Source organism: Musa acuminata, chromosome BXJ1-1 (assembly GCF_036884655.1).
Source record: "Musa acuminata AAA Group cultivar baxijiao chromosome BXJ1-1, Cavendish_Baxijiao_AAA, whole genome shotgun sequence".
NCBI classification, from domain to species: domain Eukaryota; kingdom Viridiplantae; phylum Streptophyta; class Magnoliopsida; order Zingiberales; family Musaceae; genus Musa; species Musa acuminata.
This window is the reverse complement of record NC_088327.1, coordinates 6,220,538-6,234,660: the sequence shown is the minus strand read 5'-3', so window position 1 is coordinate 6,234,660 and position 14,123 is coordinate 6,220,538. Positions and strand designations below refer to the sequence as shown.

At 38.1% G+C, this 14,123-nt stretch overlaps 2 protein-coding genes across 2 annotated transcripts; both read left to right on the top strand.

Moving 5' to 3' along the window:
• Positions 1–340: 340 nt before the first annotated feature.
• LOC135680199 (CASP-like protein 1E1) lies at positions 341–1,282 on the top strand. Its single transcript, XM_065194154.1, has 2 exons — positions 341–677; positions 786–1,282. The coding sequence occupies exons 1-2, from the start codon at positions 343–345 to the stop codon at positions 1,126–1,128; spliced, it is 678 nt and encodes a 225-aa protein (XP_065050226.1). The 5' UTR covers positions 341–342; the 3' UTR covers positions 1,129–1,282.
• A 774-nt stretch (positions 1,283–2,056) lies between these two features.
• On the top strand, positions 2,057–13,895 carry LOC103985558 (T-complex protein 1 subunit zeta 1). Its single transcript, XM_009403297.3, has 15 exons — positions 2,057–2,327; positions 2,395–2,458; positions 2,548–2,683; positions 3,599–3,750; positions 3,855–3,902; positions 5,739–5,831; positions 6,911–7,017; positions 8,178–8,292; positions 8,381–8,467; positions 10,817–11,021; positions 11,114–11,208; positions 13,062–13,130; positions 13,201–13,308; positions 13,409–13,527; positions 13,602–13,895. The coding sequence occupies exons 1-15, from the start codon at positions 2,194–2,196 to the stop codon at positions 13,675–13,677; spliced, it is 1,608 nt and encodes a 535-aa protein (XP_009401572.1). The 5' UTR covers positions 2,057–2,193; the 3' UTR covers positions 13,678–13,895.
• The last annotated feature ends 228 nt before the right edge of the window (positions 13,896–14,123 follow it).

Below are 14,123 nucleotides of genomic sequence, written 5' to 3'. Positions count from 1 at the left end.
TACACCGATACGACGAACAAAAAGCATCATGAAGAGCAAGCATAGTGGATCCATAAAACCTTGTGCATGTTCTTGATGGTTCGAGGTTAAAATAGAGAGCAAATAAGCGCAAGTCCCGAGATTGCATCAGTCTGTGCCATTCTTCATTCTCTCTCTCTCTCTCGGCAGTAATCTTAGCCTAAAGGAACCTGCAGAGGCGGTTCTGATGAGTTGACCTCCTTTCTTTATTCTCATTTCATTGCTGTGAGCTCTGATTAGTTGACCTCCGAGTACATCAGATCTAGCATCTGATTCCGAGATCAAGGATACCTAATTCCTATATAATCACATGAGTCTCTTCCCATGCCACAGGAAGTGCTACATGCTTCTGCACCGGCCTTTCACACACAGTACTCTTGTCCTCCACCATCTTCCTCACTCAGCAGCATCCAGGTGAGAATGGAGTCCCAGTTCAGGCCTGGGTTCGATGGAACCCAAGGCTACAATGAAGGCTCGCCCCCGTCGACGAACTTACCGGGCTACATCCTTCGCTTCCTCGCCGTCGTCTTCACCCTCATCTCGACGGTCGTCATGGGTGCTGCCAAGGAGATCGTTACGCTTCTCATTCGTGATCCTCTCACCAACGAGACGACCACCCTCATGGCGACGGTGAAGTCGACGTACTCCGCCGGATATGTGTATGAATCTATTCGTTTACGTTATCTCCTATGCAGCTTCACATGAAACTGTACCCATGCATGACGCTCTTCTCTCTCTCTCTCTCTCGTCGTTTGGTTGACTACCAGGTACTTCGTAATAGTCAACGCGGTGGTCTTTTTCTGCTCGGTGATCGCGCTGGTGATCTCGATCGCGAAGAGAGCTGGGTCAGGCGGGACGCTGTTCGCACTCTCCGTGGCCGACCTGGTCATGCTGGTTCTTCTCTTCTCAGGCAACGGCGCAGCGACGGCGATCAGCGTGGTGGCCGAGAAGGGGCAGGAAAACTTGGCCGGATGGGACCGGATCTGCGACACGGCCAGCAAGTTTTGCGCGCGCGTCAACGCCGCCATCGCCATGTCCATGCTTGCGTCCGTAGCTTACCTACTGCTGGTCTTGCTGGGGATGATTGCTCTCAGGAGGAGGTCTTACTGAGCTCCGAAACCCAAGTAGCTTAGATCACCGATGCTTGTTCTACTGTTGGATGTCGGCGAGAAGAGGTTGAACTATGGATTCTGTGGCAAACATTTACTGGAAAATATGGATATGTGACAGAAACTTAGAGACGAAATAAAAATTTATTTTACTTCGCTAAAGATTAAAATATCGAATCAGACATGTTAGCATACGAAAATGCTAATGAGGTTTCGAACCATCAACTTTTGATAGGTGGATCTGATATATTATTACCGATGAGATATATAATGTCCAAGTGTGATATTTTGAACATATTTGGGTTATAATCAAATATTTAAAAATAATAAAAAATATATTTAGTTCAATTTCTAGAAAAAAAAACTCATGTTTTAGAATTTCATGCACTAAGTTTGAAAAACTTTATAGAATATTATTTTTTTTTTTAAATGACCATTTTACTCCCATCGATCATCTCCTTCTATCTTTTGCTCGACTCTTAGCTATGCCAATTATCCCCCTTTGTCGGTCCTGTGATAGAGGTGTAGGCTCTGCAATCCCTTCATGGCCAACGATTAAGGTTGTGAGAAAGGGCGACATCCGTCGACAACTAACGACGAGGAAGTGGTGCAAGGAGACTATATTTTTATACTTTATGGGTAAGAAGAATATTGAATATCCGGTATTTTATGATCCTATTTCCATCTATATAGTAGACATGATTAATTTGACAAAAAATTTATGTCCCTGATAATATTACGATTTTGCCATTTGACAAGCTTCTTTAAAAGCAAGCATTAATGAATCAGCCCGGCTCAATAGAAGGCCAGCTGAGCCGGACTGGATTGGGTTGGATTACACTAGGCGAACCGGGCCGCTTAGTGGTCGTCAGTCAGTAAGTTGCCGGCCCATTATGTCGTTACAGAATTCTCCGGAGCGCTTCCTTCCCCTGTTCACTTCCCCCTCGATAAAACCCTACTCTTCTTCTTCCTCTCGCTTCAGCTTGCCGTCGCCTTCTCCCAACCTAGATCTGTCTCCTTTACCCTTTATTTCAATTCCTTTGCTCGAGATCGACGAGGGGGAAAGATGTCGCTCCGGGTGTTGAATCCCAACGCCGAGGTGCTGAACAAGTCGGCGGCGCTCCACATGAACATCAACGCCGCTAAGGGCCTCCAGGACGTCCTCAAGACCAACCTCGGGCCTAAGGGCACCATCAAGATGTAATCCTTCCGCCGCTTCCTCTTCTGATCCCTTTGTCGTCTTTACTTATTGATTTTGTACGCGCAGGCTTGTTGGAGGGGCTGGGGATATCAAGCTGACCAAAGATGGCAACACTCTACTGAAGGAGATGGTATGATCTCTGGAAATACTCGTTAAAGGTTCGCTTATTTTCCCATTTACCCGAGAAATGCTTCGGTAATCATTTTGTTGGATCGGCAGCAAATCCAAAACCCCACAGCCATCATGATTGCGAGGACAGCGGTTGCGCAGGATGAGACTAGTGGCGACGGCACGACCTCCACTGTGCTCTTCATTGGGGAGCTCATGAAGCAGTCAGAGCGGTACATCGATGAAGGTCTTTCCCAGTTAATTTTCTTTGCTTTTGTTCTGGGTGAACGGGCTGTCCCTTCCGAGATTTATTATTTTGGTTATTGTGAACAGCACATTGTTATTAGTTTGGTGATTGGCTTTTATGCGTGCTTGCTTCTTTTCACTTTGTTGTACTTCGTCAGTATTAGAAGGTTCACTATGTGTCTCAAAACTTGTAAAAGAGTACCTGATTTGTGCACTGTGTTTCGTATAATTTCTTTATTGTAATTTTCCACCTATGGAAATAATGGAGGCTTGGTTTACTCTTCCGAGCTCAACCACTATAGCACCTTCTTTACCTCTGTAATTTTACATTGATTGAAAATGTGGGGACAATTATCTTAGTGGGGCAGAGATCAAATTTGCTTAGATTGAAGGATGCAATACTTTGATGCATTGTCTACACAGATGCTCATGGTGATTATCTTGAATAATCAAACAATTCATGATAGAAAAACTTGGATGATGATTATGATTATGATTATGAGCATATGGGACCACAAACAGGAAAGTGTGGAGCCAATCGTTTTGAAGAAAATGTGCTCTTCTCTGAGCTAAGATGGACATTTTGGTAATTGGGCTTTCTGTGGAGCAGCTATATTCTTGTGAACTGAATACCTTCATTTTAGTTTTGCATAACTCATAGTAGTACTAACATGATGTAATTTTTACAATTTTTGTGCTTGTATAGTTTGTTAACTTTGAGCATTTCATGTGAGTCAATTTTAAGAAAGTTTGTTTACCGCTGGTGTTGCAGTACCTGATTAAAAAATTGCTTTAAGTGAACTTCTTTTAGTGCCCTGGTTTAATGTTTTGCGTTACATATGATTTTAGCTCATTAGAATGGTTCTTCCTCGGCCCAGAACTTCTGATCTTTAAAACCTTTTGAATTTCCACTCAGGAATGCATCCACGGGTACTGGTAGATGGATTTGAAATTGCTAAGCGGGCTACCCTTGAATTTCTTGAGAAGTTTAAGACACCTGTTGTAATGGGTGATACCCCTGACAAGGAGATATTGAAAATGGTAGCACGGACAACTCTTAGGACAAAGGTAAATGAGTTTCTTCTTTCTGTAGTATACCTCTGAAGTGTCAAAGGTAAACAAGTTACGTTTTCCTCTTTTGACCATGGTTCTTGAATTTTTCTTTGTTATAGTTATACGAGGGACTAGCTGATCAACTGACAGATATTGTTGTTAATGGAGTAAGTACCATCCTTAATGGTTGTTTTTCCTTATTCTTCTTTGATGATAAATGTATAAAAGTGATAACTGACATTCTCTTTGGGTTCTAGCATGTTAGGAAAACTTGATATTTTTCTGTATGAAAAACAAATTTTCATTTGATGACAAGAAAGTTGCGTGTATCTTACACTGCAGTGCCAATGTTTCAGGTTGAGTGTTTCTTTAATGTATCACTGACTAGTAGTTTCATGCAGGACATATTTGCTAGATTGTGTTTTCTTCATCATTGATGTTTGTGTCACAGTAATATATTCTGTTTTGTCCTTTTAGTAGTTCATTATATTGTATGCAATAGTTATATGCACTTTAGGTAGGTTCATGCCAAACATTTTGCAAAAAAGTACTTTATGCTAAATGTATGTTGTGGCCTATCTATTATCCATCAAGTACATCAAGTCACCTATTGTCACTTGACACGTATATGCTTATGTGGAACCTAACCTTTTAACATTCTGTAGCATGAATTTGGGCATGTGACTAACAATCAGTCATGTATTATGAATAGCAGGGTTCATGATATGTTTGCCTCATCTATTCTAGATTGATCTTTTCTGAATAGAGGCTCAAATTCAATTGGTACAAGTGCTCTTTACTAAGGTGAAAGAAGTCCAGAGTTCTCAATTTCGATGTGTATTGCTCAGTACAGGTGGTACGTACCGGTTTGAGATGATACTGGTACACGGGCCACCCTCTACCGGGCGATACCAGTGTTTTGACCTCATACCGGGCAATATGGGGTATGTACCGGGCGGTAACGGTCGAAATCCAACTGTTACCAAGGTCAATCAGTTGGTATGCTATGGATTTCAATCGTTACTGAGGTGTATCGAATTTTGACCATTACTGAAGTGTACCAGTAGGTACACCCCGATATTTTTGGACCATTACTTTTAGGTATTTTTGGAGGTTTTTTAACTCTTTTTTGTCATACTGTCGGTATTCTCTGACATATCGTCGGTATGCTTTGGTATGTACTGTACCAGTATACCGGTATGGGCCAAAATTGAGAACCTTGGAAATAACACATTATATAGACATTTGAAATATTTTATGGTCGAAATGAAAATTAAAAGGCGAATAAATCTGCATTCCTGTTTGCTGAATTTCTTCCTTTAAACTTGCTATAAAACCTCTCACGTAATTATGCTTATATCTGCATGATATACAGGTTTCTTTTGATATAATACATCATAGTTCTGGTGAGAACTTTAGCTTGCACATAATCAACTTAACTAGGTATCTCTCTAAGATGGACCAAATATCAATTAGATTAGTAGGATCTTGTAATACCTTTGCATATCTAGAAAATCAACCATAAACAGTTTTAGAATCCCTGTGCCGCGATTACACTATAATACAAAATACAAATGACCCAAAATGATCTTAGGCTGATCGAATCAGATCAGCCTGAAACTCTGGAAATGGCTGCAAAATCCAGTTGGTTCTTTTGATAGGTTGGAATGGAAGCTATCAATTTTTTTTTCAGCTGAAACACATCAGTTGCACCTGGAATAAACTGTATTTGATGCTTATCTTGATTTGAAGTCTTATAATCACATTCTTTATCTTGGTCTTAAACTGCAAAATTGATTTCTTGTCTCTTAGCTTTAATATGATGTTTTCATTTGATATTATTTTGCAGCATTGGTACATCAAAATTTAATCATTTTATAACTTTTGAGTTCCAAATAATCCTATATGAATATTCTTTTTAGTGTATTCTTGATGCTTGTAAACTTCAGTTCCCGTAACTGCATCTTCCTTTCTGATGACGATTCTTTACTTGACATTAACAGGTGCTCTGCATACGCAAACCTGATGAGCCTATTGATCTCTTTATGGTGGAGATAATGCACATGCGTCATAAGTTTGATGTTGATACACGTCTGGTATGTTATTCTTGCAAATGATGATTGTCTGTTGTTCACATTAGATGTAAAATGCTATAGTTTAACCCAAGGTTTTCTTTATCGGTCCGAGCCGACGTGTCGGCCAGTCAACGACACATGTACTGGTCTATACTGGTGTATCGACACATGGTACACTGGTAAGTATCGATGTTTTGAAGAGGAAGAAAAAAGAGAGAAGGGATGGAGGAGGGAGGAAGAAAGAGCGAAGAAGAGGAAGCGGTGGAGGAGGAAGAAGGAAGGAGGAAGAGGAAGAGGAAGAGGAGAAGAGACCTTACCTAAGACATGGCGGTGCAGTGAGGTCGCGGCAAGCTGAGATCTCTGTTGATCGCAGTATCGAAGGTTATGTTCGCGAGCCTTGCGGAGGTGGAGGTGATGCTTGTGAGCGCTGTGGAGCCTTGCGGTTTCCCACTTCCCTTTTATATGGTGGACCAGACTGGGGTGGGTTCGTGGACCGTGTCAGCACTCTGACTGGTACATGCCCCTTGTTTCATACCGGTCTGGGCGAAACAGCGAACGTTGGTTTAACCATGATAGTTTTGTTTCCTGGTGTTGGTATCCAAAAATCATATTTATCATTCTATTTTTATGTATAATCCATCCTAACATATTTTGTAAGACTTAAAAACATAATAATCAAATTAATGGGGAAACACAGTTTTTGTTTTAGACAAACTAGTAGTTTGGTGGCAAGAATGAACCCAAGGGATTGTAGAGAATTAGGAAAAAAAAATGCTGCCACAAATCATGACGACGGATAGCTAACTGGATATGCAGATATATGTTCCTGAAAATTAATCTGTTTTAACAATAATATGTTGCAAGAACTTGGAAACGATGACATTTACAAGAATTCACTGAGTCATTAGAGCAGAGATAGAAATTTATGCTGTTACATGTGATTATTCCTGTTGCATGTTAACTCTCAGGTTGTTGCTTTTTCCCCCCATATTGACAGGGACAAACAAGAATTGCTACTCAACTTACTAATTGTTTACGTTTTGTTGTGTGAAGTTGTGGTCTTATTGTTAGTCTGGTTCATGTTTTGTTCCTTTTTCAAGGTTGAAGGTCTCGTCCTTGATCATGGTTCTCGACATCCTGATATGAAACGGAGGGCAGAAAATTGTTATATCTTGACATGCAATGTCTCCTTGGAGTATGAGAAAAGGTAGAAATTTGATCTGCTAGCTTTTTGCAGTTATCTTTATTGGAAGAAGAAGCTCATAGTAATTGACAACTTGGATTTTTATATACTTTATCTTTTTCTTATCATTTTGGCCTTGCAATTGTCGTCTTGAGTAATACAAACATTGGTAAGAATCCAATGCATTGAATACCTAGGTCCTTCCATAAGGTTTTGTCCATGGAGGATGAGATAGTGCCTAAGATCAGGTTGAAAGGCATAGTCAGTGGACAACAGGTGAATATTCCTACAGTACCTTTGGCTTGTCATGAGGGAGGAAGGAGGTTGGGTTAACCAAAGGATGGTTATCGGTTCAAGGACACAATGTGACCTTGCAGGTAAGATGGGGTAAAAGAAATGCATCAAGCAAATGTTTGAGTCCCAAATATTTTACTTCCCCATTGTCCACAGCAAAAGCCTGCATAATACTATAATAGTGCTACCACATATGAGATTAAGCACCTTCTCCAGGCAAAACCCTCAACCAAATGCCAACTCCAAACAGTAATTGTAGTCCTAGACACATACCTGAAAGTTTTCTACCTCATACAGCTTGGCACTCAATTCTTTTTACTTGCCTCCTATCTCAATCTGCCCCATGCTACCTGAGTTAGATTTGTCATAGATGTGTATCCTATTTTTTGTTGGGTTAGTTAGAAGAAGTTAATTACATAAGTTTAAAACTCTAGTTTTTTATCAGGAACAAATTACATCTTTTCTCCGACCTCCAGAAGCATGAAGATTTCTCCTATATCCTATATATAGTGTTAGAAAATTTTCTGAAAGGTAACTATCTTAGTTTCATATATGAAATTTATATAAATATAGGATCCCTGAATCTATAAGATAAGAAAAGAACCATCTTTGGGATCTGATACTACATTGTTGCTTGTTACTTTAGTGGATTGAGTGTTCTATATCATGCTGGTTATTTTCATGAATGCAAATTATTTCATCTTTTATATTCTTGGCTATGAGCAGAACTTATATTTTCTCAAAATAGCCAAAAACATGTTTTTATGTCCTCGAAATTTTTGATGACTCAATTAACTGAAGAAATAAAAATTGTATGTCCTACTATTGTATGCCACATATTGGTCCTTGCTCTTGATTTATTTATATCCAGCTAACAATTTTTCCTTCAGTGAAATAAATGCAGGGTTTTTCTACTCCAATGCAGAGCAGAGAGAGAAAATGGTTGCTGCTGAACGGCGTCAAGTTGATGAGCGAGTTAAGAAGATCATTGAACTAAAGAATAAGGTCACCAGGATTTTCCTCTTTAGTTTGTATACTTGTCTCAATACCTTGTGCTTGAGTGTTGCTTCAATAAAATTCTCTTATCGTGCAGGTCTGCTCGGGCAATGACAACAACTTTGTTGTGATCAACCAAAAGGGAATTGATCCTCCATCTCTGGATCTCCTTGCTAGGGCAGGGGTTAGTCATGTCACTGCTTGATAATGACAATTAGAATTATCTTGTCTGTTTCACTTTCAGTAGTGTGGGGGATGACCCTTGCAATATCTCTTGCAATGTTTAAAAGATAGTTTAAGATTCTTCTACATTTTTGAACTTGTCCTACTTGCATCTATCCATCTGTCCTACTTGAGGTTCCAACCAGATGGTATGTTGCGACATATTCTATGTTTACCTCATCCTTTAGGCTGTACATATTTTGCTGTACAATCTTTTACTTTTAAACTGAATGGTATTTTCTAATTATCCATGATTTCTTTCGTTTAGGATACATCCGCACCACTCTATTAAGAGAAATCTTAGTGAATTGCAGTTATGGTTTGATCACCTTGTTTCTCAATACATTTTGGTTTTGAGAAGATGAGATGACAAATCTAAGTTCCTTCCATTTGAAATGCATAAATTGGTCTACATTCATTACATGGTTTTGAGCAACTCTTGTTGCCCTTTTTATAACATTTTGTTTGGTATAATGGGTTTTGTTTTCGAATTATGCATAGTTTGAGAGTTATAATCCTTCTTGTTATACTCACTTTTTTAGTGCCTTTTCATTTATTGCTAGTGATATGAGCTGGTTAGCGGTCACAGTCCCTTGAAGTTACAATCAACTTATATTTCTTAGATTATTGATCAGTCCATAACATTAATTAATTAAATGTTCCCTTTTTTCAAAGGAAAGAGAATTATATTACTTCAAAACACAAATACATCCTGTGTCCTGCAGATCAGCACACAAAAAGGAAAGTCCTCAGGCCACTCATGTCTTCAAACAAAATTGGATTTGTACAACCTAGCAAAATTGGCCAAACAATTGTCACAACAATTTCCTTCTCTCTATATATAAACATGACAAGGATTCTAAAATGATCTGATTGTCTCCGAGGATGTGAAGAACATTCCATGGTGGATTCTGCTTAAGAACCAGCATGTTGATGACAGCTTTAGCATCAGTTTGCTCCTCATGCTGAGTGATCCCTTCCATTCTGGCAAAATGAGGTCCTTCAGCAGGCTTTTTCCAAGAAACCACAATTTGGTTAATCTCACTGTTAGTCTGCACAGAACCATCCAAAGGTTTAAGACGGGAAAAATGAGTTGTTGCTTTATAGAAAATAGCAGGGCCTCAGGTTTGGTTCGACAGAACGCAACCTCATTATAGGCCTTCCACTCTTAATTATTTTTAGTGTGGTGAAATATACTTGCCTTCATCAAAATTGGGTATCTCATACAATTTGTTAATTTCAGATGCCATGCCATTTGAAGTAAGACTAATTGAAATGATGTTCCAATTCAATGGTTTTAGCCTTTTAGGAGTGATGAATTCAGTCTTTTTGTGATTCTGACAATAAAATCTTAATGAAAACATAAATTTTATTAACAATCCTATAACCGTAGTTCTATTTGTCAAGTCCCCATTACAAGTATTGTTGATGTTTTGCTCTTTAGGTGGCTAAATTTCAAGAAAAGAAATAAGAAGAAAAATGTTTTGGTGAAAGTTCACATTATATATTAGCTAAAATTTATTGTATGCTACACTATGGAGAGTTGTGAACTTCCTAGCTTGAATTAGGATTCCAAATCCAAACAATTATTTTGTGTGCAACAGAAATCTGTAAATGATTATTTTGTATGCAAAAGATTCTGATTCTTGTCAGTGGCCATGTTGTGTACATATTAAGTTTCATTACTGTGTTGACTGTCAAGTATGATAGCTATTTAGGAGATAAGATGCAGAAAACTGAATGTTCTTTTGTTTATACTTTATAGATTATTCAGGATGCCAATTTTTTAAGGCATCGGTGGCACATCATAATAAATGACTTATCTTTGGATTGATAACTGTGATAATTGCAACCTTTATTTTCTGGTTCTTGTATTCTGTAGGGAACTGGTGAGTACTATCTTTGCATCATTGGCCTTCTTACTTTTGCTCAACCTGAATTCTTTTTTGTCCCATGTGTTATATTTTAGCTGCTCTTGCTTTGTTGAGACGTAATATCATTTTCAATTCATCCTGAACAACACTGAATCCTTTTCTGAGATACTGACTGTTATATATATATATATATAACATATATATATATATATGTATATATATGTATATATATGTATATATATATATATATATATATATATAACATATATATATATATATATGTATATATATGTATATATATGTATGTATATGTATGTATATGTATGTATATATATGTATATATATGTATATATATGTATACATATGTTTGAAACCTTTGTAATTATTTAGAATTTTACCACGTATCAATTTTGACTTTTGTTACTCTCACTTTCTAGATTATTGCACTTCGAAGAGCTAAGAGGAGGAATATGGAAAGACTGGTTTTAGCTTGTGGTGGGGAGGCTGTCAATTCTGTTGATGACTTGACCGAAGATTGTCTTGGCTGGGCTGGGCTTGTTTATGAGCATATTCTTGGTGAAGAAAAGTACACCTTTGTGGAGAATGTGAAAAACCCTCGTTCTTGTACTATCTTGATTAAAGGTTCTGAGTTTCTAGGATAATATTATTCATTTTTTACTTTAGCTACAAAGCACACGATTGGGAATCTCAAATCAGGTTATTCATCATTGCAGGACCCAATGACCATACAATTGCTCAAATCAAGGATGCTGTTCGTGATGGTCTCAGGTCTGTCAAGAATACACTTGAAGATGAAGCTGTTGTCCTGGTGAGATTTTGAATTTGGGGAGTGTTCTCAAATGTTGATATGCTTCTTTTCTGTATTTATCAACGAGCATAATTTATCAAGTTTGACATGCTGTGGTACATCTTTCATTCTCATATGGCAAGTGCTGTAACTCATCTAACCGCATGGTATTGTGGCTTGCATTGTGGGTGGCACCTTTGGAGTGGTATTGTGCCTGGATCTGCAATATATACTTTAAAGTCATGCCATGAGCAGGCCAATATGTTGGTACAGCCAGCATGACAGTATGATTCCATAGGCATTAGTGATGTGACTCAATGGACAGGATTAGTTTATCGCTGGTGTAGCTGCCTCGTGCTTATGCTATAAAATACAGTGTTTTCTGTACGTCATGTTTAGATGCTTGATTGTGAAGCTAATCTTTTAGAAGATCATGTGTAGGTGATTGTCTATATAAGTTGGTGTTCTGAATGTTATTTTATATCATTATAGGTGGATCAGGGGTATTGCCTTACTGTGAAGGTATTAAAAATATAGATGACCTTAAGATTGCAAGTATTTGATGCATGGCATGTGTTAAGATACCATATTACACGAGAATTCAGAATGCCCAATGCTGTGGACTAGGTATTTAAAGACAGTTTTTGGGCATCTGGTTGCTAGTGGCATATGATTGACTGGCAGGTCCTGGTTGAGGGAAAATTTCTTCAGAAAACTTTCTGTGGAAACTTTCATTTATTTACTTTTCAGAAAGTTTTTGATAAACAGCTTATATTGTGGTAATGTAAGCATGATTCTTTCCATCAGAATGCTAACTACGCTAGAAGCACCTGTATTCCTTGGTTTGAGATCAGCTACAGATACTTTTAGGTTTTATCTGTTTAAATATGCTTTGATCAAGATATAAATGTTTTTGTTCTTCACCTCATATGTTGTGTCTTCTATGGTGTTCTTTTTGGATATTTTTATATCATAGTTTCTAGTGTCATGCTATGTAGATTTTTAAATTTCTTTTTATGCATGATTTCCTGTGTGGTATGGCAACCTGCCAGTTCAAAGCTAGCTGATATTGCAATTTGGAATTCTTTCAAGCTATATTACTATCTTTCTTAAGTTTCCTGCAGTGAGATGCAGTCATTTCAGGACTACCATAATTATGATGTTTCAGGCACTTTAATGCACTTTCAGTTGATGGCTGTTTAAGACGAGGTTTATACTAATGCGCAACTGTTGTTGCACTTTACTTCTGCTTAAAAGAGAAGTAAACAGAAAGAAGCTCCAGATAAACTGGGCTCATCATGTAGTTTACATAACCGCGACATAGCAGGAAGAACCCATCTCAGAACGGCACATCAAAGACATCGCGGAAAAGCAGAACTCCCCACACCATTCTGACGTAGCTAGTAAATATGGCACAAACTAGAACATAACTCCATGCCGGTTTATTGATCCTGCCCATATGGTATCTTCTTAAATTTACATGTTTATTGATTGAATGGTTGATCTATGCTGTAGAGGAGAAAACATAATCAAGTTCACAAAACATCGCAGGATTTTTAATCTACGAGGAATATTGTCTAGATCCTTGCGTCAAGCAAAGATAAAAATCATGGCTACATTTCTTATAGAGTACTGCATCTACACACCATGTTGTATTATTTAATATGTTCTTTTCTTGAAAGATTATGATGATTATTTTCCCGTTTTGTATGTTAATTGCTAGTCACACGACATTTTAGTGAATCAAGTTGTTTTAAGTTATAGCTACTTTTAGCTCATCTGTAGAATGAAAAAATACTGAGCCAATGAAAGTGAGTAACAAGATGAACTGGATACTTTACAAATATTTTTGTGATATATTGTCATTGGCATAGGGCGCTGGCGCTTTTGAGGTTGCAGCCAGGCAGCATTTGGTCACCAACATAAAGAAAACTGTTCAAGGGGTATGGTGTTCTGAAATCTTGTACAAGCAACTATCTTGATGCTAGATTACTGATGAAATGTTCTTTACAGCGTGCACAGCTTGGTGTAGAAGCTTTTGCTGATGCTCTTCTGGTGGTGCCGAAGACACTAGCAGAGAACTCTGGCCTCGACACACAAGATGTCATTATCGCTCTTACGGTAATGGCCTATAACATATATTTTTCTCCACTCACCTAAGGCGATCAGCAAAGTCTTGCATCTTGGTCTAACTTAAACCACAATTCATGATGTTCTTAAGGGTGAGCATGACAGAGGTAACATTGTGGGTTTGAATCACCATACTGGAGAACCAATAGATCCACAAATGGAAGGTATCTTTGACAATTACTCAGTGAAAAGACAGATCATAAACTCAGGGTAGGTACTACCATTGATAGTTTCACAAACTTTGTTCCGATGAATAATTCATGTATTGTGTCTTCTATTTGCAGGCCTGTCATTGCATCCCAGTTGCTTCTGGTGGATGAAGTGATCCGTGCCGGTCGGAACATGAGAAAACCAACCTAATTCTACGGTGTATATCTCTATATGGTTGTTTTAAGTTTAGACATTGGTCAAAATCTCAAAAGTGTTTTTGACGTCTGGATTTGAACGATGAGAAATTACAATGCTGATGGTAGACCGAGTAAACGTTTTCTACATAATTTTTGCTCATGTACTTTTCGAGAGTGAAAGAATGCTGATGATAGGGTACTACTACATGTTTGTTATACCCTTCCCTCTTAGAGAGATGAGGAATGCTTCTGTTTTATCGAACAAAAATTGGCATTTGTTATCCATTTTTAGCATACACTTATGGATGTAGAGCAAATTTGTCCTGAAAATATTGTCTAATAATTGTGATTTGGTTCATATTATTTATTGTCAGGCCATGCAACTTGCGAAGTTGAGAATGAATGCTGCTCCCCAGCAAATGCTCACCAGGAATATTTTTACACAGCATTGACCATGTT

Bases quoted from the DNA above. Each gene is read 5' to 3' on its own strand.
- LOC103985558 (XM_009403297.3), top strand. From the start codon at position 2,194: ATGTCGCTCCGGGTGTTGAATCCCAACGCCGAGGTGCTGAACAAGTCG. The intron at 8,468-10,816 runs GTTAGTCATGTC...CTCACTTTCTAG, and splicing joins ATCTCCTTGCTAGGGCAGGG to ATTATTGCACTTCGAAGAGC. The intron at 11,209-13,061 runs GTGAGATTTTGA...TCATTGGCATAG, and splicing joins AAGATGAAGCTGTTGTCCTG to GGCGCTGGCGCTTTTGAGGT.
- LOC135680199 (XM_065194154.1), top strand. From the start codon at position 343: ATGCCACAGGAAGTGCTACATGCTTCTGCACCGGCCTTTCACACACAG. The intron at 678-785 runs GTATGAATCTAT...GTTGACTACCAG, and splicing joins ACGTACTCCGCCGGATATGT to GTACTTCGTAATAGTCAACG.